The sequence below is a fragment of the Scatophagus argus genome, chromosome 3 (genome assembly GCF_020382885.2).
Source record: "Scatophagus argus isolate fScaArg1 chromosome 3, fScaArg1.pri, whole genome shotgun sequence".
NCBI lineage: Eukaryota > Metazoa > Chordata > Actinopteri > Scatophagidae > Scatophagus > Scatophagus argus.
In genome coordinates, this window is record NC_058495.1 from 22,528,870 (window position 1) to 22,552,509 (window position 23,640).

Below are 23,640 nucleotides of genomic sequence, written 5' to 3' on the forward strand. Positions count from 1 at the left end.
GCGTCTGACCCGGGTGCAGCAGTACAGATACAAAGCTCTTTCTGATTAGACAAGCCACATAGCCAGAGTCAGCATAACCTTCATCTGAACTATGTGACTGTCACAGTGATAGGACAATGGTAATTCCAAAAAAAGCAAGCAAAGTGGTGAAACAACACAAGTGACTTTAAGAGACAGAAAAAGTGACTCAAGTGCCAAAAAGGTCCAGAGTGGACTATGATGGAGCACAAAAGTGAAACCGCAAATGTTTGTGACAATAGTGTATTCCATTGATCATATCTGAGAGATGTGATAATGGATGCAGCAGTGGAGGGAAAAGCTTTTGCATCATTCAAAGTCAATGAAGCATAATGAAAACCAGAAAGGATGCCTCATAGGTGTTAGATAAATTTCAGTGGAGTTGAAGGTTATGTAGAAAATCAATGATCTCAAAATTCAAGAGAAGAGAAAGAAGAGAGAGAGAGAGAGAGAGAGAGAGAGAGAGAGAGAGAGAAAGGAACAGCCAGAGAGGGAACAACCAGGCAGGAAAGGAAGAAAGGAACAGCAGGCTTAGTTTCATTCACTTCTGAAAATGTGAGAAAACACAATAGCACTATGGTTACAGCAGCCAACCACATATAAGCCTATGTCAGAGGAAAGCTGTCAAACTGTATTTCACACAGAGTACTCTGACCCATTATCCCATAGACCAGCTGTACAATGTACTGCGCTACAAACTGTTCTCTTGTGAAGGAAATTGGTCATTCTAATGTGCAAGCTATTGTATTACGAGGGAGACAAGCTCGGCGGCAGCCATTGTCCATGTCCTCACTATTCTGCAGACAGTGAGAGAGTTGGGGGTAAGCGGTATGCGTCTTTGGCCCTATTTAGACCTGGTATTAACACCCTGCCCTGATCTAACCATAAATGGACAGCTCAAAGTACAGGTCTGAATGCACCCAAGATGCACTGAGGACCCATTTGAGATCTGATCACTCAGACCACATTCGGAGGTGGTCTGTGCTACACTGAAGTACCGCCTACTCAACTGATGTTCTCTGCAAAACAACAAGAAGAAGTCACCACAACAACAAGCAATTAGAATTGCACTGTTTGATTTCTGTTTAGTTCACTGTGATGCAAAGTACGTGTTCGGGCACTCTTACCTTTGGTAAGTAGCAAATGTTTGTCAACACGCTTTCTGAAAGGATTCCACTATTGAACAAATCCCAGTATCCCAAGACTCTCTTACATAAACAAAAGGAGCAATAATATTTGAGATGATTTGGCTTTTAATTAGTTTTTAAATACGCTCTTTTTTTCTTACCGCATGCAAAATGGCTGCCATGATGTAATTTTATTTATAATTTTGGAAATAAGGACAATTAAAAAAAAAGACATAGGCCTAATTTAAGCAGACCCTAAGCTCACATTTCTATTTTTCATTACATTTTAATGAAATACATTTTTATTTGTATTTTAAGTTGCACATAGAAAGGAAAGAAATTACATTTCCAATATGCCAGCACTCACTCAGCACACATTTATGACAGTCAGACAACTTGCGAAATGCTATTCCACGCTGGGTGCTTTTTGGTGTTTCTGTTGTTGGATTTTCTACAGAACCAGGCTAAATGTTTCCAGCCTTTGTGCTAAGCTAACCAGCTCCTGGCTGTAGCTCCATATTCAAGGGACACCCAACTCTCAGTTGGCACAGATCTTTAAATCCAACTCTCAGCAAGAGTAGGCTACGTATAGTTTCCAAAATGTCCCACTATTCTCCCATTGCTTAAGAATTAAGAAACATATTGCTCTAATCACAAAAATAGCAAGGATAAGAAAAAAATAAAGCCCTCAAGTAGGGATTTGCTTACTGGTAGGATGATTATTAAGCATATGTGTACACATAAATGGGTGTAAAAACAGATTAAGTTAGGAGTAAGGGAGTAATCCTTTATCAAAGGTTGCCATGTGAAATGGGTGGAGGTAATTCACATGAGTCATGTCTAAATAGGAGAGCAAAGGCACAAAAACAACATACCTACATATAGCAAACTTACCTCCAGAATATGCAGGTGGTCCACATAACAGAACCACTCCTTGGCCCTCACGGACGTTGACAGCGCTCCTCACCGTCTGAGTTTTGAAATTATCAAGATCTGATGAGTCAGATAAGATCGAAATGGGATTAGACAGCAGCTGAGAAAAAGTAAAATCATCAACAGCCCCAAAATGTTTTGATATAGTCTATATTCTCCAGGGTTTCTTTGAAATGATAGCTTTGAGAAATAGGAGACATAAGTTTTCCCCAACTCCCTTCAGTGATTCACTGAGGCATGTTTTTGATGTTACATTTTGAGCACTGGGACTTTAATAGGGCATCATTGATTGCCCAGGGACAACTCCTGACAGCCTCCATTGCTTTCAAAGGCTTCTAGGGTGCTGATGAAATAGATGGACCTGACTTGGTGATGTTTACCCTGCAACACTACTCTTTAACACAAGGAGGAGATTAGGCTGAAATGGGATAAAATGAGCAGGACTGCACAAACACGGGGGAGCCTGCATGACAAATGACAGTTTGCTGTGCCAGCAGCTATAAGTAACATCATTATTAAATGTGGTGTAATCTTGCACTTAAAAGCATTAGCTTCCCCATCAATACTCTCAGCACAATATATTCCCTGCAAATGAATGAGCAGTTGCTGGCAGACAAAACCTAAACCTGGGATGATAAACCACCCTTGGCTTCATGACTGATGGAGGGAAGCTGCCGCAGTCCGCTCTGTACTCTGTCTGCACCCTCTGGCTAACAGCCTAGAGTAAGCCTTCCAAACACAAACAAAAGAAAGTCAGTGTGACCGATAAGGGAAATTAGGAGAAGGAAGATTATGGAGAGAAGTGGGACAGAGTGTTGGTAAGATTAATGAGCAGCTCTCTGATGACCGCAGTGGAATCAAATGGAGCCAAGTCACGGCAGGACACCAAGGAGGCCACAGGAGGAGATGGCTGACTTGAAATACAGACAGGGGCGATGTCCTTCTGATCTTACCAGGCTGCCTCAGTAAATATAGAATCCATCTCTAAAAGACATTTACGATTGTGTGGAACGGTGCCGATACAAGATTCATATACTCGGTTTGATTGAAAAACTCTAGCATAGCAGCAGATGATAATTATAATGGTAACGCTTTTGCAAACAGCAGGAGGTGAATCAGAGAGCTACTGATAATTACTTAGTGGAAGAGGAACGGCTGACTCCTTTGCTAAGATCGTGCAAAATGGCAAAGGAGAGGGTAGAGATGTAGCTTGGGCTCAGTGCTGGAGGGGATACACTCCACTCTTCTGTGGCCTCTGAGCAGAAGAATAATGGGCTACACTGAAGTGGACTGACCACACACTGTAACTTGGAGAGCTAGAGGCCAAATTCACTGTAGCTGCAGTGATTCCTTTGTAAGCAGAATCAGTCTCTGCCATACAAGAATGGTTGGTCTTGAGATTACAGAGAGCAACCATTACAGTTCTAAGATTATTGGTCTGGGCAATGGTGCCGCCATATCGACATTTCCTGTTATAAACTGTGTCCAACAGTGATTTTAAGCACAGCCACTTTTATCCGCTCCAGAGAGAACACGATACAGCTGTCTCAGTGCTTGGTTGCTATCTTAAACAAAAAAACTGCCTTATTACAAATTAGGCCATTCTTGTTATCTACTATTTTAACACCTTCCTCACTAGCAGTTGCTGAGACTAGTGAACAGAACAACATCATAACAATAAAATTCAGCAAGAGCAAGTAATGTGAGCAGTCAGACCATCGAATGGGTTGTAAATGAGCCAGCAGTGTAGTCAGACTATCTGGTATAGTGGTATTTAATGTTTTATTTAATTTTTGGCCACTTTGAGGCAACTGTGATAAAACAAGCACTACAAACTGTACAGACAGCATGATGTTTGGCATGGTGATGTCATTAGTTGTTTATTTACACATCCAGCAGACACATGGCAGCATTATCATTCTCTTGTTGTCGTGTTGTTGTTTTTGGCCATCAGACGAATATAAGTCCATAAAAGTCGCTATCTTTTAGCTCTGCTTTTGGTCTCCACCACCTCCTGAGGGAAATGCCTCCTTAACTCATAAACTGCTCCACCAGCTACTCACTAACTGGGTCTGTCTGTTGTTCGGTGCTATATGCAGGAAGCGTACAGTGGGGTTTTATACCAAACACAGCTGCCAGCTGCAGGAAACGACACTGATGAGTGTGCTGAAATCGAATCAAAGTGTCGAGGGCCATGACACCAACAATGAGCTGAAAGACACAAGGTACCTCTATAAAGCTTAAATGAGCTACAGTGTCAGGTGATACGTAACTTCCTATGGGCTTGTCACTGCAAAGGACAGCTTTCACACTACAAAACATCGTTTAGTCATTGTTAATATTTAAAAAATGATGCAGAAAAACTTTCAATTAATTTATCTGAAAGTAAAATTGCATGCAAGTTTGCCAGTTTAGTGCAAGCGCAACAAGTTTACGGCACATTACGGTAAATGTGGAACCAAAGTTGAAATTTATAAAACAAGATATTGATGTAACACTGAGAGTACAGGACCGAGAGAAAAACATTACTGTGCATGCAGTAGGCCAATGTTGCCATTTTCCAATTAACTTAATGAGTACAATGGTATCTTAACCAATGATAAAGGGCAAAGCTGTGAAAATAACAACTAGTTTGATTGAAACGAGGATTGTTTAAGGCAGCGTAAGAAAGAAAAACACTATTACAGTGTAAACTGTATGCTGATGCTTCAGATTGCAACAATATGTATTGTTTTAGTTGTTTTCATTGCAAATGTGAGCTGTGGGAGGACATGTTTATAGCAGTTGAAGCTAAAATTCGAAGGCAAGCAAAGCAACAAAGAAGGCATAACATTTCTATCTTAGGGCAGTGGCCTCATTACACGGAAAAACAGAGTATCAGCCATGCTGATCTCCTAGACCTCCCTCACTGTGCATTAGGCAAGACAATAAATGTCAAGCAGCTCTGCTCTTCACCCAGTCCCCACAGCTGAGATTCATTACTGGGCTATAGGCATTATAGCAGTCCATCTCCTAAGAGGAAGTGAAAGGCTCTCTATCCCTGGGACATGATCAATAGTCAGCAGGCTTGATCAAGAGAAGAGAGGTGCCTATGCAGTGCCTGTCTGGAAGGTAGGACCCCACTCCACAGCATCACTTTCCGACTTGCCTTTTGTCTTGAAAGCAGAAAGTTGACAGAGCAGCAGACAGCTTGTCACTGTCTGATTTGCTTACAATCTGCTGTATACATTACACAAAAAGAAGCCGCTGGTGATTACAAAGATGCAACCACCTCTTAAGCATTATTTGAGTTCATCTCTTCTAAAGTCTGGATCACAGGGGCTTGCATATCACTTGGAAAAATATGAGTCAATTTGGACTGAGCATGAATGCTGTCAGAGTTGGAACCACTAATGAGAATCAATGGAGTTCAGAGGCAGTCAGATGCTGCCTCACCCACTGTGTGTGCTGCATCTGACATTTCATTCCATTACCATTTCCCCTCTCGAAAATCTATTTGCAAGCAATCTGAATGACAAATTGGAATAGTAAATGAAAAAAAGACTTGGGCCCTAACTATATAACACACACGTCAGATCGATATACAGCAGATATAAAGAGAAAGTCCTAACTGTGTCAGAAAGTTAGCCCGAAACATGTTAGCAATTGTAGGATCACTTACATGCAAACTGCAGGCTGGCTCTGCGGCTGAGGATGGACCCCCATGTGTTGAAGGCTGTGCACTGGTATACCCCGCTGTCTTGGTCCTTGTCCAGGTTGCTAATGATCAGGCTGCCCCCAGACATGTGACGCCGGTAGTCATTCCCCAGATCAATGAGTGTTCCGTTTAGTGACCATCTGGAAAAACGCAAACACAATCAGTAGCTGAGTCCCCTGGAGATGCACGCTCACAGCGTTTATCACAGAGATCGATTTGATCAGTCCACCCACATCATGCTGAGAAGATAAAAGGAGAGTAATAAGAGTAAGGTTCTGTATTATTGAAAGAGAAAATCCAAATGTTGTGAATATTCCTTACAGCAAATTACAAAGAAAGAAAAAAAATCATATCAATCAGCAAAGCTTCCAGTTTGCAACAGTTTGACTTCTTTTAAGTAATTTGGTTTTCTAATAATTTAGGCAAGATTCCAAAATGGAGAAGATCTGCTGTGGTGAGTATTGATTTTCTCCCTCTTGCATGGTGATGTCGATTTTATTTCATCTTATTTTTAATTACATCCACTGAGGAGGTTATGTTTTTGGTACATTTTAGTTTGTCTGCTCGAAAAATATCTAAAAAGAATTCAGTTTCATTGGCATTTGGTGGAAATTTAGGCCAAGTATTATAGAAGTGGCGCAAGTGAAACAGAGCATTTTGCTCTTTTTAGTAATCCTACTGACATAAAATTCTGTACAAATATTCAGGGTCCCCAGAGGATGAATCCTACTGACCTTTGTGATTCCCATCCCTCTAGCCATGAGGTTGACATTTTTATTTAGAGTTAAATATCCCAAAAACTACTTGATGGATTGCCATGAAATTTGATGCAGATACCAGCAGTCCCCAGAGAACAAATTGTAATAACACTGGTTCATTTTAACATTTTATCTGGTGACAACAGCGTGCAAGTTATTCAGTCAAATCTAAAAATCTGGAGGTTAATGTTGTTTTAAAGACGAATCCTAACAACTATCGTGATCTCCTGACTTTTCCTCTGCCACCACCGTGATGTTCACATGGGTGGTTTCTACTGAAATGTCTCAACATCTTTCAGATACATTCTGCGCTTCATTCATGTAATTGTTATGATAGTCACGCACACCTACGTAGGCGATGTGGCTGCTCTAATCTGTTAACATGGGCGGCACCAAAATGTAAAGCAAGAGGTTTCGCGACGCATACATGCTGCACACCAAGCCAGTGTGTCCCAGTAGTCAGTCTTGTTACCATTTATTAACGAATTACTGCTCTTATTTGAACCAAAAAGAAAAAAGAAGAAGAAGAGAAATACGCATAGTATATCTCTATGCACAGTTTGAAGCAGATTTGGATGCAGATGCAGATAAAAATTCACTAATATCTTGTGCTATTTAAATCACAAGTCTTAAGGACTGTGCGGCCTTGACACTCTCTGAGTGCTTTATAATTAGTTTATGTTTGTGCTTTTGTGTTTCTGACTTACTGCTTTCTGACACCTTCATATTGCTTTGTCTACAGATTATTTCCTTCAGGGAAAGGTCACCAAATACTCTGTCATGCAAGCTCAGTTCGAAAAGTAACAGCCATTAATCACAGCTACCAAAAGAGACAAAACACTGAGTGATGTTCGGGCTGAACAGTGAAAACATTTTATGTGTTTTTCATTGAAATCTACAGTCTGGTGTTGTGACAGTGAAATATATTCGAAAGAGATGCAAACTGGGTGATACCTATAAGAGTCTGGAGGGTAACAGGTCTTTATCTCAGGCCATTAACACCAATGAAAAATTACCTTTCTTGTTCCTTACAGAATCTGAGAAGCAAGGAATTATTAGAGTGCTGTGTGTTGGTCTGCCTTAGTGACAGGACTGTGAAATGACAATTCCAATGATAAGGAGGAAGAAAAAATCAATATCATTTTTTTTCCTCCTAGGCAAACTAACAGGCAGTTAGACTGATGCTTCATGCAGTCTTAAAACCAGTCATGGCTCTCCCCAGTCTCCTGCCTGACAGACTACAAAAGACAAAGCTGTCTTTCATCTTGTAACTTGCATTATTCATCTTACAGTCTGTGCCAGTGACTTAATCTGACTGATTTTGTCACTATTCTTATAATATTACTTTTAAACGTCTGATACTTGTCATGACAAAGCTCATGTTGCTAAGAATATCTATGAAAAACCCCGCTCTGATGCACATTGTGAAAATTTTGAATATAACACACAAGTTCCTGTTAGATTCTAAGACGTTGTATTTCTCCATGAATTCTCCACTGTCCTTTTCATCCTCTGTTTGTGCCACAGGGAGGATTATTGTGTATGGAAGAGGGGAGGAGGTTAAATGGAAAAGGATGGGAAGCTAGTTAGACTTGCAGCCACCCAGCATGATTGAACTTAATGGGAGAGGAAGGTGGGCAGCCTGGACAGATCGCTCACAGCCTGGAGCAGACAGCTGGCCGGTTGTGATGGTGTCCTGCACTGCAGACACAATCAAGCAAACCACCTACCTACCTTTGCTATAGCAGCACCTGAGACAAGCTCTGTTGTTAGAACACATGGGGAACCTGTCATCAGAGAGCACTTGTTCGTTTTTTCTATATGAACCCAAAATGGTGGATGTGATTTGAAGATAAGGAAAGATCGACTGGAGTAAATGGGCTGTTGTAATTTTGTCATAGATGGCCTCATGCTGAACATCGATGCAATCTGAACTCTTTAAAACACTTTGAATTTCTGACAATTTCTTAGAATTTCTGCTGACAATGAGAGGTAAGTGAAAACGTGTGAACGTTTACACTACGAAAATGTGATGAAACATCAGCAAATAAATAAATGAATAAACAACCGCATACAGCACCTTTTGAAGCCAAGCTGGGCTGTGATCACTTTTAATGCAGTTCAAGAAATTGACAAAATGTTTATGAACATGCATTTTGTTTTTCATGACAGTCAGGAGGAAGGAAAGGATACACTAAGCCTAAAGATGAAATGTTATCAGTATTTTATGGACTGACTTCTTTATTCATATCACCAAAATCAGAATGTTTCCTTCAGCAGCTTGAACCGTATAGATGAAATGTTGTGACTGTGTCATAAGCTGAAGATATCTTTTCCTGTAAGCACCTCCCTGTGACTCCATACAGTGTGGTTTATAAATGTGTTGTTTCATTCAGTGGAAGAAACATGCAGGAACAAAAAAATAGAGAAAAAAAATTATCATACATGTCCACAAATCCAGTAGATTAAATTTTACGACTATTTGACAAAATGCTGTCACTTTGTGCCAAAGGGACAGCCTTCGTTTCATGTATTTCTCCTTCACTTCTGTTTGTAGTATTATTTGAGTTCCGCACATAATATTCAAATTTGCTCCTTCCTGATTGCAAAATATGGCCAGAATTCAAAGGTAGCTCTAAAAATATAGAAGTTTCCTCCCTGTGGCCAGCCCATCACTTATAAGACATCATAGCATTTGCTCTCATTTGAAAAATAAAAGCACCTGCTTTGAATGTCAGTTCCCTTCCTCCTTCATTATAATTCCCTCACATACACCACAAGAGGAACAACAAAAAGGTGAAGCGGGCAGAGCAGAGGTCTTAATGTGAGCACAGCCCAAACTGAATCATCTACCACCGAATGAGCTCGAGAGGAGCTTACAGTAACTCCAGCAGAGTCCAGGAGAACAGTCCTATTTGCTGCGGTGAGCTGCAGGCGCAGGCTGATCTGAGCATGCTCTGAATGAACTCCCCATGACCTTGAGGTTCACATCAATTTTGCATGAGGTCTCCTCATCAAATAGACTGGGGATTGTACTGCAGCACTGGCTCACCTGGCTTTCCTTGAGGCCAGACACCCACAGAGAGACGGCAGTGACCACACAGACCACATACTGTTCAAGCACACACACACACACACGCACGCACGCAAGCACACACACACACGCGCGCACACACACAGCTTAGGTGATAATAGAAATTCAACTGCTGACTGGGGTAGTCTCTACAATTATGTTTAGTAGATTATTGCTGCTGCCTTTTAATAAATTGATGTTCATTTGGCCTTCAAGTCAAATGCAACATGATAAATATTAATAAAACCCTGTATCTGTGTGTGTGTGTGTGTGTCGACTTGAAAAATCCTATGGAATTAATGAAAAATTAACAACTGTACAGTACATGTGCTTATACAGGAATAAAACCAATTTTTCATTTACAGTTTACAATTATATACAGGCTGTATTTATTCAAGTTAAAAATCATGTAAGTGAATAATTTCATGATCATTGCACATCAATAGAGTAAATAATTCAAAATAAATATATCTACTTTTTCAGAAATTCAAAAATGTAGCCTTTATTTAAGACCACAGAGCTGCATTTTTACAGTTTATTGCATTGGTTTTTAAATGGCTTCAAAAGCCCTTGGGTCATAGAATTTTCATGCCTTATAAAAGGACAAGTGACCCTCTTAAAGATAAAAATTGATTGAACAGTTTCTCAATTCAGCCCTGTTATCTGGCTCTGTGAAGCAACAAAATTAATATTTTAAATAAAACATAACATCTTCTAATCACCCTCCCAGTTCTATTTATGTCCCCTGTACCAACCCGTAAACAAAGGTCGAGTCATACATCTGCCCGAAGTCCCATTACATGATAGCAGACACAAGCCACTGTACTTTTTTATTCCCCCTTTCCAATCACTGCTGTGTCCTTGATCCTGTGCTACAGCAGATTCATAGTAAACACAGTGACAGGTGTATTCATAAAGCACAGCTCTGGGCTCTGGTGTGTGCTGTGGTGCTACACTGGACTATTTGTCAACTGAAAAACTGTCAGGGTTCCCGTTCGTATTTTCACGTTGTCGACGAGTGGGCGAGGTGGAGCAGTGTGAGGTGTTGGAAATAAAATTAGATAGTATGAAGCTTACTGGCGAAGGTTGTATGCAAAACACAAATGACAACCTGATATTTTCATACTACCAGGTCTGCTATCTGTGCTCTAGTATTGGACAGAAATTTAAAACTTGTCAGAGGGCCTATTAAAAAATCTTATCTACCTCTATATCAGTGATAGAGATCACCAATCGGTGCCTTTTCAGTATATTAGTCTTGTAATTTTTTCTGTTGACAGCCCCTGACAACTGACTCACCAACTGTATTTTGCATGAAAACAAATATACATATATATTTTGTTGGTTTTTATTTTTCAAAACAGTTAGTATAGTGTAGTATTTAATGAATCTCAGCATTTTGTCTTTATGTGCACAGAAAGATAGCCTGCTATTAAGTCCATGGGCAGTTGCATTTTTATGACACAAATAAACAACTTCTTACATCACACTGTGTTGTATCTGCTATTACTACACACTATGGTATAGTTCATTGCAGCTGTGCGGGAAATCTGTCACATTTGGCATATACGTCCACTGGATTCAGGTAATATCTGACTAATAATCTCATTCATTTTATATACATTTTATCACTGTAGCACATGCAGGAAACCACAACACACGACAGTAAGAGAACCGACATCCCCGATGCTACAATGGCTGCCTGACAAGGAATAACATCATCTTCTCTGACAAATTCAATATTGTGTGACCCAATTTTTTTCTACGGGTATTAAACCAAACGGGTGAATTTTGCTTAATAGCTGCAGTAACTGAGGAAATTAAGTGTGGAGCTGTGAATGTAATACCCTCTCGCCTGGCATATCTAATTATACAAATACTGTTCATTTGCAGGGTCTGGGCCCATACATAGTTTGCAGACTGGAGAAAGTCGCAGCATGACCACCTCCTAAAGGCATTTTTTCCCATTCTGCTCAGGACATTTTGTGGTTCTAATTTCAGTATTAGTGCAATAAATTGCCAAGAATTTATGCTTTCTATTACATGGTCAGGACAAAACAGCCCTCTCCTTGCCCGAAGGGAAACAAGTCAAGGACAATCAGTGTCAGAAAAACTGAAGCAACCCAAATAAAGCTTAAAAAAAATGACTGTTTTCTCAAAGTAAAATTACGGGTAGAAATGCAGTGTCTTTAAAAGTATTACAAGAAATGTCAATCCACACTAGTGAGTTTGCTCACTCAAACCTCGGCTCTTCCTTTGAAAACTGGTTTCATGTTTTTTTATTCATAATTGAGGGCAGCTGACTCAGTGGAACTGCTGACCTAGATGAACATGTTGTTTTGTAATACAAAGCTGCATGCTTCAAAACGGTGGAAAAATCAGTGAACTCCAGGTACTAGAGTCATGAGAAAACGACTTTCAGCGACTTAGGGTCAGAACTCCACAGTTAAAAATCTCACGTGTGTTAGTAAATTATTTATTTTTAGCAAATTCAGAAGACGTGAAGCAACATTGGCGTTAATTTCATGTTGTGTTCCTGTGACATGAAAAAAATTAAGCCAAAATTGAATTTTGACATGTAGGTTTGTGCTGATCTTCACTTAGAGATAAAAACAAAACAAAAAAACCCAAAACAAAACAGGATCACTATGTTCACTATTTAGCTGCTGTCTGCTTAACATTTTGGTCCAAGCAGCATTTATCAGATTATTTATTTGCTCCCTTCTCCTGCTGGACCCAGGGTTGATGAAGACAGCGAGAGGAAACCAAAACGGTGAAAGTTGAAGGATGCAAGACCAAAACAATGAGGTGAGAGAGAGAGAGAGAGTGTGATGAATGCAGGGTTTGTCAAAAATCTCTGTGGATTTGTCACATTGAACAAACCCCATCATGTTACACACAGTCATTTGATCCATTGTTCATATAAAATATTGATTACAGGTTTAATATGGGGCTAAAATGCTACACTATCTGTGCTTGACTTCTCTTGTAACATTGTGTGACTTGCTTAGCTGGAGAAAAAGCTGCAGATCATACTGACAACAACACCATTTCCCACTATTACTTTAACACCACAGAGGACCAAAAAGAGAAAACCTCTTCAACAGCACCAGTGAATGTCAGAATGTTTTAAGTGGTGGGTGAAATAATGCAAGTGATGGTTCCTGCTTCTTCCTGGGATATCTCAGGTTGCACAACAAGTATAATGATAACCCCTGCTGCTGTGCCTGGACCATGTTTTCAACACAGACACATTATAGGAAATGTAAGCATTTAAGGGAATGTCACTCACAAGGTTATTGCCTCTCTTCCCTGCTTGCTGTGCATCTACATGGTGCTGACCAAGCTCAGAAACACAATCCACCGCAAAAAACATCACCAGCTGCCATTTTCAGATGGACTCTCGGCACAGCTAGGGAATAGCTGCGGAGATATTAAAGGATCTGTGGTGCAAATGAGTCACTGGAATCTACTTTTCTCCCATAGTGATTTCTTAGCCCGTGTACCATATCATAAATCATCAGCTTTAGCCATACAGGCTTAACTCTTATCATTAATAAAGTTAACCTCACTCATATATGAGGTGCTGGCGTATTCATCAACCACATCAGCCTGACTCTAACTCTACATCAAGCTGAAAACAGATAAGCTTCATTCAATTAGAAATGTAAGCTCAATTAAGCAGTTGCTCTTTGAAGCCTGTCTGTTAGTTGGATGGCGTGTAATCTCTGTGGAACATTTATGACCAGAAAACTTCAACAAATCAATAGCAATAACCGCTTCCCTCTTTGGTGGTAGCACCAATGAAGATTCACAAGCAATTAAGCCCCGACGGGTTTTCACCACGTGATGTGGATGTACAGTCAAAGCAGGCAGGCAGTTGAGCTAATGCTTGTGGGGAATGCAACTTTGATGTGGAAATTTACCTGTACTGCGGAGGTGGGCTGCCTTCTGCCTTGCACATGATGGTAGCCTGCCGGTCTGGGGAGTTGATGGGTAAAATGAGGTCACTTGGCTCCTTCCTCCATCTTGGACCTTGAAATATGACATCCTGTGTACAGGCTGGGGAAAGGGGAAAAAGTCTATAGAAGTACAAGCAAGAAAAATTGTTTCATTGACCTGAAGAGAAAAACCTCCAGGAAGCAAAAGCCCATACAAGCTGAAGAAAAATACTTAATCTTGCTGAAATAAAATAACTTCCTGACCCTAAGTGTATGCAACTTTTTCAGTATACAGTAAGGTGTCCTATTCTCTGAACAACGTTGCTCTCAAAGAAAAGAAACACATTAGGACAGTCCTGGAGATGTGTTATGTGCACACTTTGTTTCTCCTGCAGTAAGTGTAAATCCCATTTACCCTTGTTAGGCATTAACTGTTAATGCTGACACATTTGTTATCTCTTTCGCTGTATGCTGCTGCATATTTCAGATGAACCTGACACAAAAACACTGACCCTGGCTCTACTCCAATTTTGCAGGCATCACAATAAATCATATTTTTTGCTATTGTCCAAGATATTAATTATCTGCCTGCTTCAAAACTCCCACGTGAAAGTGCAAGTAAACAAAAAATACTGCAAATTTGTCATCTAATACTTTGATTACTGTGTAAATGTTTAGCTGGGTAAGGGTTTGAGAAAGATTAAGATGCTCACATATACTGACTGATAAATCTAAACAGAGATGTTCAATGTTAATTGCTTGTCAGGAACATTATAATAACAGCAGATAATAAAAGTTGTCAACTAAAGTTGATTACTGAAATATTTGACTACTGAAGTAGAAAGTCAAGTCGCTGTAAGTGACAAGGTTGATAAATACAGCAGGGTAATCTATTTTGAGAACATCCATGTCATGCCACACATGCACCGACTAATTGAGGCCATAAGGATGCACTCATCTGCCAGCAGCTTAACAGGAAAAGATGTGAAACGCAATCTGGTACTAAATGAAAACAGAGTCAACAGAAGGCCAGAGTAGGCCTAATTAATATCCTACTGCTAACAGATTGCAGCATGTGGCTAGCAGTTCTGCACGTGGTTTTAACTAGTAATAATATGTCAAGGAATCAACCTATATTTCACTGAGTGGTAGACAGAATCACATCTTGTCTCGGCTATTCAGAAATAAGTTCAACTTTAAATTCATTCACCTCACAGTTTGGGTAATCACCAAGTCCCTAATGTGAATTTGAATAAAATGCCATGCAGGGCTAACATCTAAGCTGTCAGTATATTTTGTGATGTCCCAGGCTATAGAGCCAGACAACACGCGGGCTTCAGACATCACAATGATTGTTATCAGCTGTAGTGATTTTCAAGGGTTTCCAAGTGTATGATCACAACACTGAATAAGAACTAGCACCTAGAGGCAGCGACCGAGGCCTTGTTAAAAACACTTGTCCGCTAGGAAGGTGAGACTGCTTGGATCTTGCTCCCATGAGAACTGGGTGTGAATTACCCATGAGCCAATTTGAATAACATTCATTGGGATTTACAATGTCATTTGAACAAAAGTTGACATTCTGGTGGAGTGTCTGTGCTTCCCCCGCCCAAATCCCAGGTGGTCACACAAGGGCAGAAAGAAGCGCGGAGGCAAGTAGATTGTGCTAAAATGCGGGGCTGGATTCATTGCATGGATCCTGATAATGATCAGGACAGACCATAAACAGGAATGGGATCAGACTCCCTGTGTGTCCCTGACAGTGTACTGTAAATGTGCAGCAGGACACCACTCTGGAGACTAGTGAAGGACATCATGTTAGAATGCTGTACATGCAAGGACTGCAACTTCATCAGTGTCACCTTCTTGGTTTCTGAGATTATTTCCGACACGAATTGATGAAACTATATTTTATATAAACGATGCTTATTGAGAATGAAATGCTATTTCTAACATCTAACCTTACAGATACGTATTTAGTCTGTGAGACTATAGAATAACACACACACAAAGGAACAAAAGGAAGGCACTAACGCTCTTCTGTAATGAATTTGCATTAGAAAACACAAATTTAATAGGGATTGTGGTGACATAAAATGACAACAAGTGCAGTGAGACTTAAATATAACATGTGTTGAGATATCTTACCTGCAAGGCATCCAGTGATTGATAGCAGAACAATTTGTTTCCATGGTGACATCATCTTTAGTTGCCAACGGCTAATAAGACTCTCATCCAATTCCTTGTGAATGGATTGCTCTCTCTTGAATACAAGAATTTTAATCTGAAGGGAAAGTAATTATGGATGTGATTAAAATACGACATTTTGATCCAAATACGACAAGCATTCATCAGCAAAGATGGTAAAGATGATTATAGTGCTGCTAAGTTACGTAATTGGTTCCTATTATTAAGGAGTTACTGTAAGTGAAGAAAAAGTGAATGTTGAGGAACTGGAAAGCGATGCAGGGAGGGGGAACAGAAGCAGACAAAATCCTTAGGATACGACCTGACGGCGAGATTTTCAGGTGGCACAGGAGAAGAAACAGCTGCTAAATGACTATGTTTTCTTCTGCCTCGCGTGTTTCTCATCCTGCCTAACAAGCTCAATTCTGCCGCTTTAAAGAGAAGTGAGGAAGGAAATGATTGACCTCAAAAGATACTTGTCTCTCCCAATTTGACTATTAATAGGAGCTGGCAGACTGTGTACCAGCACTCCACAAAATGCCACTTCATACTTTAACAAAGGGTTGGCCAAGTGAGTGTAAGCAAACTGACTGTTTTCATTTTTATGTACATGCATCATTTCCTTGGATCAACAGAAAATGCAAGAAGTCAATATACTAAAACTATTTAAAAAGTATTCTTTGTCATCTGTGAACATTAATTGACATGGCGATATGCACAGTAGGAGGATATACAGCATGTCCTGATATAAGGCATTACAGCACAGCGATTAAATTGTCAGTAACACGTTGTGTAAGGGGCCACATTTTGAGATGCACTAATTACACTGCAGTTACTAATCTCTGAAATGCTGCTACGTTTGGGAGTAGTCTTCTTTGCTGTTAACCAGGAGTTGGGATTGGAAGTTAATATGAAGACAGGTCTGGGATGGATTAGCTTAGGGCATGAGCTGGAGGCAGGGAGGCAGCTAACCTCTGCAAAACAGAAGGATTATGCCTGAAGGTACACAATTTCAAAACTGTCTCTTTACTCTTTACGTCTTTGATTTTAGTTTCAGGTAGCAAGCCTCTCGCAAAAGTAAATTCAGGAATTACCTGGTTGTGTTTGTACAGAGATGATGGCTAAGCTGTCTCTCAAACACAATTCTTTGAAAAAGTGACAGCTGCAGTAGCTAGACCACTCCGAACTGTAGGCTAGCTGTTTCTTAAGACAACAACGTCTGTTTTCTATTTCTACACATTCACACAGAGGATGGGTTGATATGGTGGCCTTGTTTTTGAACGAGCTGTGCTGAGGAAAGGAATGTAACAAGTACTGGAACGCCCCACTGCGGGACTGATGAAAGTCTTAATCTTATCTTATATTAGTATTAATTCCTTTTAGTAATTCATGAAGTTACATAATTACTTTTCAATGTAAGTAAGATGTAATTAATGACATATTCACTGATGCACTGATTTTGACCATTCTTTTTAAAAATCTATTTCTTGTAAGCTCTGTGAAAATGTGACACTTAATTAATCTATCATGACATAAACTCATGATATATTAATACTGATAATGTAATATTGTGTTCTTGATTTTATCCTTACAGGTTATCTCCCACCCCCATTGGCTATTAATGTCACAAAGACCTACACTCGAATTGCTGCAACATATATCCAATCCAACCACTGATCAATGAGCTAAATTGTCATTTAACTTTTCTTATATGGTCTTGCAACACGGAGCCCTGAGACTGTAATTGTAGTACCAGTGGCACAGGAGGGGCTTTGCTCAAGCTCTGACCTACATCACAGTAAGTGGAAACTGATACGCCTCTCAGGATTAAGAATTCAACCCAACCCCTCATCCTTACAGCACAACCCTGTTATACGGATTAACCCAAGGCTAGCTTTGGAATTCTTGAGACAGACCCAAATACAAAGTACTCACTTGTTTCACCAACTTGTAACTGATTGTGGCTGTGGCTTGATGTGAAAATGATGGCTCCCTAATCTTATGGCGAGCTATGAAGCCTCACTGTGGTGTTGAGTAGACACAAAGAAAAATCTAGGAGGGGTGGGGCAGTGGGGGTCATCCCATTTGTCGGATCATAACTTAATGGCCAGTGTTGGCTTAGCCTGACTTCCCTGGTGCCAGTAATTGTTCCTCATCTGGTGTAATTGCTGGCACAGTGAGATTCAGAGTGGATTTCCTGGTGTCTTTCAAAATTTAGGGGGCGTTTTGCCACTCTACAAACCCATCACATTGGATTACACGGTTTGAGATTCTACTGGAGCAAAAAATGTGTGCTGCATTTTTCAGTTTGAGTGCAGTATTAACGGTCATCCACTTTCTACAGGAACCAACCTCATCATCCCCAACCATCGGCCCAAAAAGCGTCAAGATCCTGAGAGGAAAATCTCCTTGAAAAGACTTTCTTTGCGAGTTGGGTGTTATGCAGTTCATGGCACAGCGTCTCTGCTGATATGATGGATGTTTGTCCCTGAGTGCAGCTTCATTCTGCAGCCTGTAAAGCATGCAGTGACATTTTCCTTTCGGAGATTTCTTCTTTGATTTCTTTATGAATTAATGATTCATTAAAAGGCCCAATAAATCCCCATTTTTCCGGCCAGTGTGTAAGAAGGGTGTGTCATCCTGCCCTGAAGTATTTCATTTTCAGTGGCTCTGAGTTCAAAATTTAAGTGTCTCATGATGATCCAAAAGCCATTTCAGAGCTGTTCAATTTGAAGAAAGAATTCTATCACTTTTGACCTTCAAAAATCTGCATCAGAGCCAAACCTTTCAGAGCTGCATATCGGCTGAGGCCTTAGCAAATTCAAAAGAAAAAGACAAAACTAAAACCAGACCCCAATGAAACTGAAAAAGAAAAAAACCTCCCTTTGGGTTTTGTGGCGATGAAGGTGAGATGGCATTTTGTTTCCTCAGCTTTCTCAACTGAAATGATGAGCAAAAGATTGCTCTGCCAAATGTAATGAGGCATCACACTTTCACCTCCACAGAAACTAAGCCTAATGGAAGTCATTGGCTAAATGCATTCCAGAGTAAATGAGATGACTTCTTGGTTAGTGGGGCTGTTGTTTGGCACATAATTGATAGGAAAGGTGGTTAAAGGCATCCATTCCCCCCCTGAGGGCAGCATAATTGCAAAAGAATCTAATAAGGGAAGGAGGAAAGAAGAGAGTTTCTATCACAGGAGTGTGCATGCTCAAGGTCTGTATTCAGATCATAGGCGATACGCAGAGCTGGGAGATTCAAATATATCAGATCATGCAAAAACGCCTCACTCTCAAAGCTGAACACCAGTGGCACAATGTGTATAAATTCACCGAATTATATGATGCATTCATTTCCATTAAGTTATTGTCTTTATGACTATCTGCTGCCATCTCCATTAAATCACTCAGCAAGACAACCTGGGAGACAAGGATCCGCCACCAGGGACGGACTCCATCTGAATACACAGCTGCTCTGTGCTTTTGCAAATGAATGAAGAAGTCACGATCAACGGCGCACTGACGCCTCCTAATTTACTCTGACTGACTGAAGTCTAATTCATATGATTCGGAGAGGATAACAAAGAAATAAGTTATGTGATTAACACATAAAGGCAGAGCTTAATGTCTGTATTTCATGTAATATTTGTGAAATGAAAAGAAGAAGGAGGGCAGCAGTAATTATTCTGCACTGATTGTGCCATAACTCTTACATCACCTTACGTGGCTGAATAATGCTTCCTGTGGCAAATTATGCTATAAGATTTCAAATAAAAAGGCATTCCTTGTAATTGCCACCCTAAAACCCAATCTCAACAGCTGGTACATTAACATTCATGAAAGAACTGGCTGAATGCATATTCTCTCCTGAGATGTTTCTTCCATTTCATTTCAAGCGCAGCCTTGCAGACTCAAAGAAAAGTAGCCACTTCACACATGAGACTGACATGTAACACTGTGCATGTATGAATAAGACAGCATGATTAGAACTGTGGCTGAGGTCACATTTTAGTGCTGGAGGACAACATATAGTCATGAATTTAAAAAAGGAGCTCCAAGTGAATAAATATGTCTGCATATGAAGTGTCCCTCAGGGACATTATTGCACTTCTCACTCAATACACGGAATTTCACACAAAACAAAGAAAAAGTGTTATTCACATTCACCTATAAATTCGTCTGAAATTTTTTTTTCACACAAAATTTCTGTCGACCACAATAGAGCTAAACATTTGTACAGGACGCTCTGCAGACATTATACAGCTGTGTATTTTCATGCGAAAAATCACTGAGTCCCTGGAAGACAGCAAGACGCCCCCAGTGACTGCCTTCAATGTTAAACACGGCTGCATCCTTCAGCTGCTGCCTAACGCAGGGGCAGGAGAGTAAGTGCACTTAAAAGAGAAGGGAGCAGCGATCCATTTCTCAACCCCATCATCAGCCAGGCACATCCCCAGACCCTCTTCCTAGATACAGCCACAAACACATGACTGGAGGTCAAGGATGAGGAGCAGGAGACACTCAGGCAGGCTCTTTACATATTTTTTATGCTATTCAATCCATTTCACAGCCTTCCCAGAAAGGAAACTGGCTGTACAATGTAATTGCTGCTCTGGTTCAATCAAAAGGGTTTTTTCATCCTTGCACTGCCTTGCTAGATGTTACTGTGTTATAGAATGATTCACTGCATGACTTCAAAGGTGCATTTTACCTCTCATTTGGCTATTGCTCAAAATATGTGCAAAGGATCTATAAATAAGCATGAATAGAGAGGAGAACGTATACAGTCCCTGCTGAATAGCAGGATACTCTGAAGATGAAGCAAGCTGAGCATTTTTTCTCTCAATGTTGGGTCTGTCCTTTTGTAGTCTGGGTGGGTAAATAAAACACTTGTGAGCAGACCACTGCTGGCCAAACACTTGGTTTTCCAGAAAAAAATGAGACAGACGAGCGGGTAAGTTGTTGCATTAATTACCCCAACGATGCAACTACCATAATCCTGTCAGATTTTGTTTTAGAAAAAGGTTTTACAAATATAAAAACATTGTGATGTTAAATAACGTGCTGATAAAATGCAGCAAGATAAAATCGCAACTGAACAGAAGCTCAGACTTTTTTTTTCCTTTGCAGAGATTGAAATAATTCCCTGAAACAAGTTAGGAAGAGATGATGCTGTTTGTCTGTGTGACTGAGCAGAGCAGCACCATATGGACTTTGTCCTAGATGAGGGAAATGAGCCCCAACAGTGGAAATCCCAGCAGGACCATCCAAACCATTTGAGGCTCGTCTAGAAACGCAGTCATCAGCATCATGCATGTGTGACCACCGTCAGCGTGCGCGCTCTGTGCCCCTTTCTCCGATTTTAGTAAATTAGATGAAGACATCAGGACACCACGATGTGGCTTTTAAGGCTGTACCATTTTGCTCTAAGTCAAACGAAGTTGTTTTCGCTGCTATTTTTCTGCAAAGCAAAGACTGCAAACTTATTAAAAGCAAACGGCAGGAAACGTAACGTGCAAACATGCCAGTGATAATGTCTGACCGCGTACTTACTACTTGTTCTAGAATGCAATTTTTTCCTCTTCATTAAACTGCTTTAATTGTAATTCCAGCATCCGGTGGATGAGTTGTTACAGGCTCTAGCGAGCAGATAACATTTCTCACAGCAACTCTTGTCCTCTCAGCAGCCACAGAAGAGGCTCCTCTCTCTGCTCCAGCAGTTTGAATTCTGCTCCGTCAAAGTGCGTCTCTCGGTCTTTTACAGGGTGGGACTAACCTCGGTAAATTCCACAGTCAGTGCGTTTGAGGGATGAGGATGACAGAGCGCCACACCGGGATGATCCTCGACCTCCTCCTATTACACTCCGCAAGATGCTGCCAAGACGCAGAGAGGACAGCGGTGCCTCTGAGCCGAGACTCACATTGTGCGCATCCCCGGGCTCTGCTCTCTTTGTGCGCAGGAAGAGGCGCCCACTGGTGACGCGTGAAAACACCCATCGCAGCACAGTAATGCGCCACCAGCCTATGGGCACCTGCCAGTCCTCTGCTTAAGTTGGTGCACATTTCATTTCATGATATTTATTGTTTTGTAGAGAAGAGATCAAGTAATACATTTCCAGAAATATTTAGGGAATCATCAGCAACTCGGTTTAAAAAAGACAACAATGGCGTTGAAGAACCCAGAAAATGAACTAAAGCTGAATATTTATCACAATAAACTGCCCACTGCCTGATCTCGGCCAGTAAACATTTTTATAATGATGTTTGGATTTTGCAGCAGATGTGGTGAAGTGTAGATTCTCCTGACCAACAGCTACCGATCAATAAAAGAAACAAAGGGGGTGGTGGGGGGGTACAGTCGCTAAGTAGGCAGGTGCTTGTGTGCCTTTTGGACTGTAAATATGGTGTCACCTACTTTTAATTTAATTGTTTTCATGATGCAACCATCCGAAATCACACACTGTTTTGCCGGGAGTTTTTATTATTATTTTTTGTTGTTGTTTATTTAGTCCAAAGTGTAATTCACACAAAGGCATGCAGTCACAAGCTTATTATAAACACACAGGCTAAAAACACAGGTTAAGGCTACTAGACCTCCTGTTTTGACCAGGAAAATGGACATGCATGTTCAAAATATTTCCTGTGGCTTTGTTTTACTTCAAAGATCAATATTTCCATATTAACAGTGGATTAAATTGCTATTTACATTGTGATCACACTTGCTGGTAGTGACAAACCCACAGTGACTCTTCACCTGCCTGTGTAGTTTCGTCAGCTCTAATGAGCGTTTTAATATATTTCAGCTCATTGTTTTATTTTTAGGCCTGCAACCCTACTGCTTGGTTCACTCACCAGCAGGGGTAGAGGTGAGAAAAGTGGAACCAAGCAGTAACAAAGGACATACATGAAGACAGCCTTCAAAAAGCCTGGAATTAAGTTGCAGTTGCAGTTTTTATTAGCATTATGAGTAAACTATACTGTAAAAACAGTTTGACTACTTCCTGTAGCTAATACAATATTATAAACTGTCAAAGCCTCCCAGCCCCAAACGGTGCACATAGTCTGGTCAAGTGGATGGACAAAAAATAGTAGTAGGATGGCTTTCCACCAGAAGAAAAACTGTACTGATTACTTTAAAGACATTAAATATTTTGGTTGCTGTTTGTAAACACGCAACTTAATGTTGACTGCACAGCAGCTACATTTAAAAGCATAAATAAACACACTCACACCGCAGCACACGCTCTTGATTTTGTGACAGTGCAGTCAAAGTGCAGATTTCATCCATTCCCGGTGTGCCTCTGCTCAGCCTGCCTGCTTGTGTGTAGCTCACACAGACACACAGACATGCATCTCTTTATGGCAGACAGACAGACAGCAAACTTAGATGTTCCAACCCCATCCTGTTATTTATGTACCAGACTCAGATTTTTGTGCTATACGCCACTGCTCACCGGTCTCATCAGCGTGACAGAAATAACATTGATATGATAACACAAATTATGTCCATAATTAGTAAGGTCTGCAGAGTCATCACATACAGAAGGCTCCTTATCCATCATGCTGTATAATATGTCCTTGATTTATAATCATGAGGAAGTGAACCACACTTTTTCACCATCAATATGCTGTAGATGCTGAAATACACATGATACTGATAAAAAAAAAAAAATACAGTTCATCATTAAGCTGAATAATTGATTGAGGCCAGTATTTCCGGGTCTGCTTCCTCCCAATGGAGATATCTTACTTCCTTTCATAGGCGAGAAGTGCAAACAGTTGAATTGTCCGGATTTGATTTCTGATATGTGAGAAATTCAGCAATAATGCAACACTTTTCAGGCTGATATAATGTGGTCTATATCATATAGCCTAAACAATAGTGGAATCAAAAATGTGAGGGCCAC

The 23,640-nt window shown here is 40.5% G+C and overlaps 1 protein-coding gene across 5 annotated transcripts in view; it reads right to left on the bottom strand.

The window, feature by feature from the left end:
- The window catches only part of cntn3b (contactin 3b), a 50,162-nt gene extending 28,190 nt beyond the window's left edge, over positions 1–21,972 (bottom strand). For 2 of the 5 annotated variants that reach the window (XR_006843026.1, XM_046384779.1), the window contains exons 1-5: positions 21,287–21,971; positions 15,696–15,831; positions 13,533–13,688; positions 5,740–5,915; positions 2,040–2,138 (exon numbers count right to left, since the gene is read on the bottom strand). Coding sequence is in view for 4 of the 5 variants with exons in the window: in XM_046384779.1 (XP_046240735.1) it covers positions 2,040–2,138; positions 5,740–5,915; positions 13,533–13,688; positions 15,696–15,739 (475 nt within the window). In the remaining variant the exon portion in view is untranslated. Of the gene's footprint in view, positions 1–2,039; positions 2,139–5,739; positions 5,916–13,532; positions 13,689–15,695; positions 15,832–21,286 lie in introns of all 5 variants that reach the window. The other 3 variants (XM_046384780.1, XM_046384782.1, XM_046384781.1) reach the window with 3 other exon arrangements.
- Positions 21,973–23,640: the final 1,668 nt, after the last annotated feature.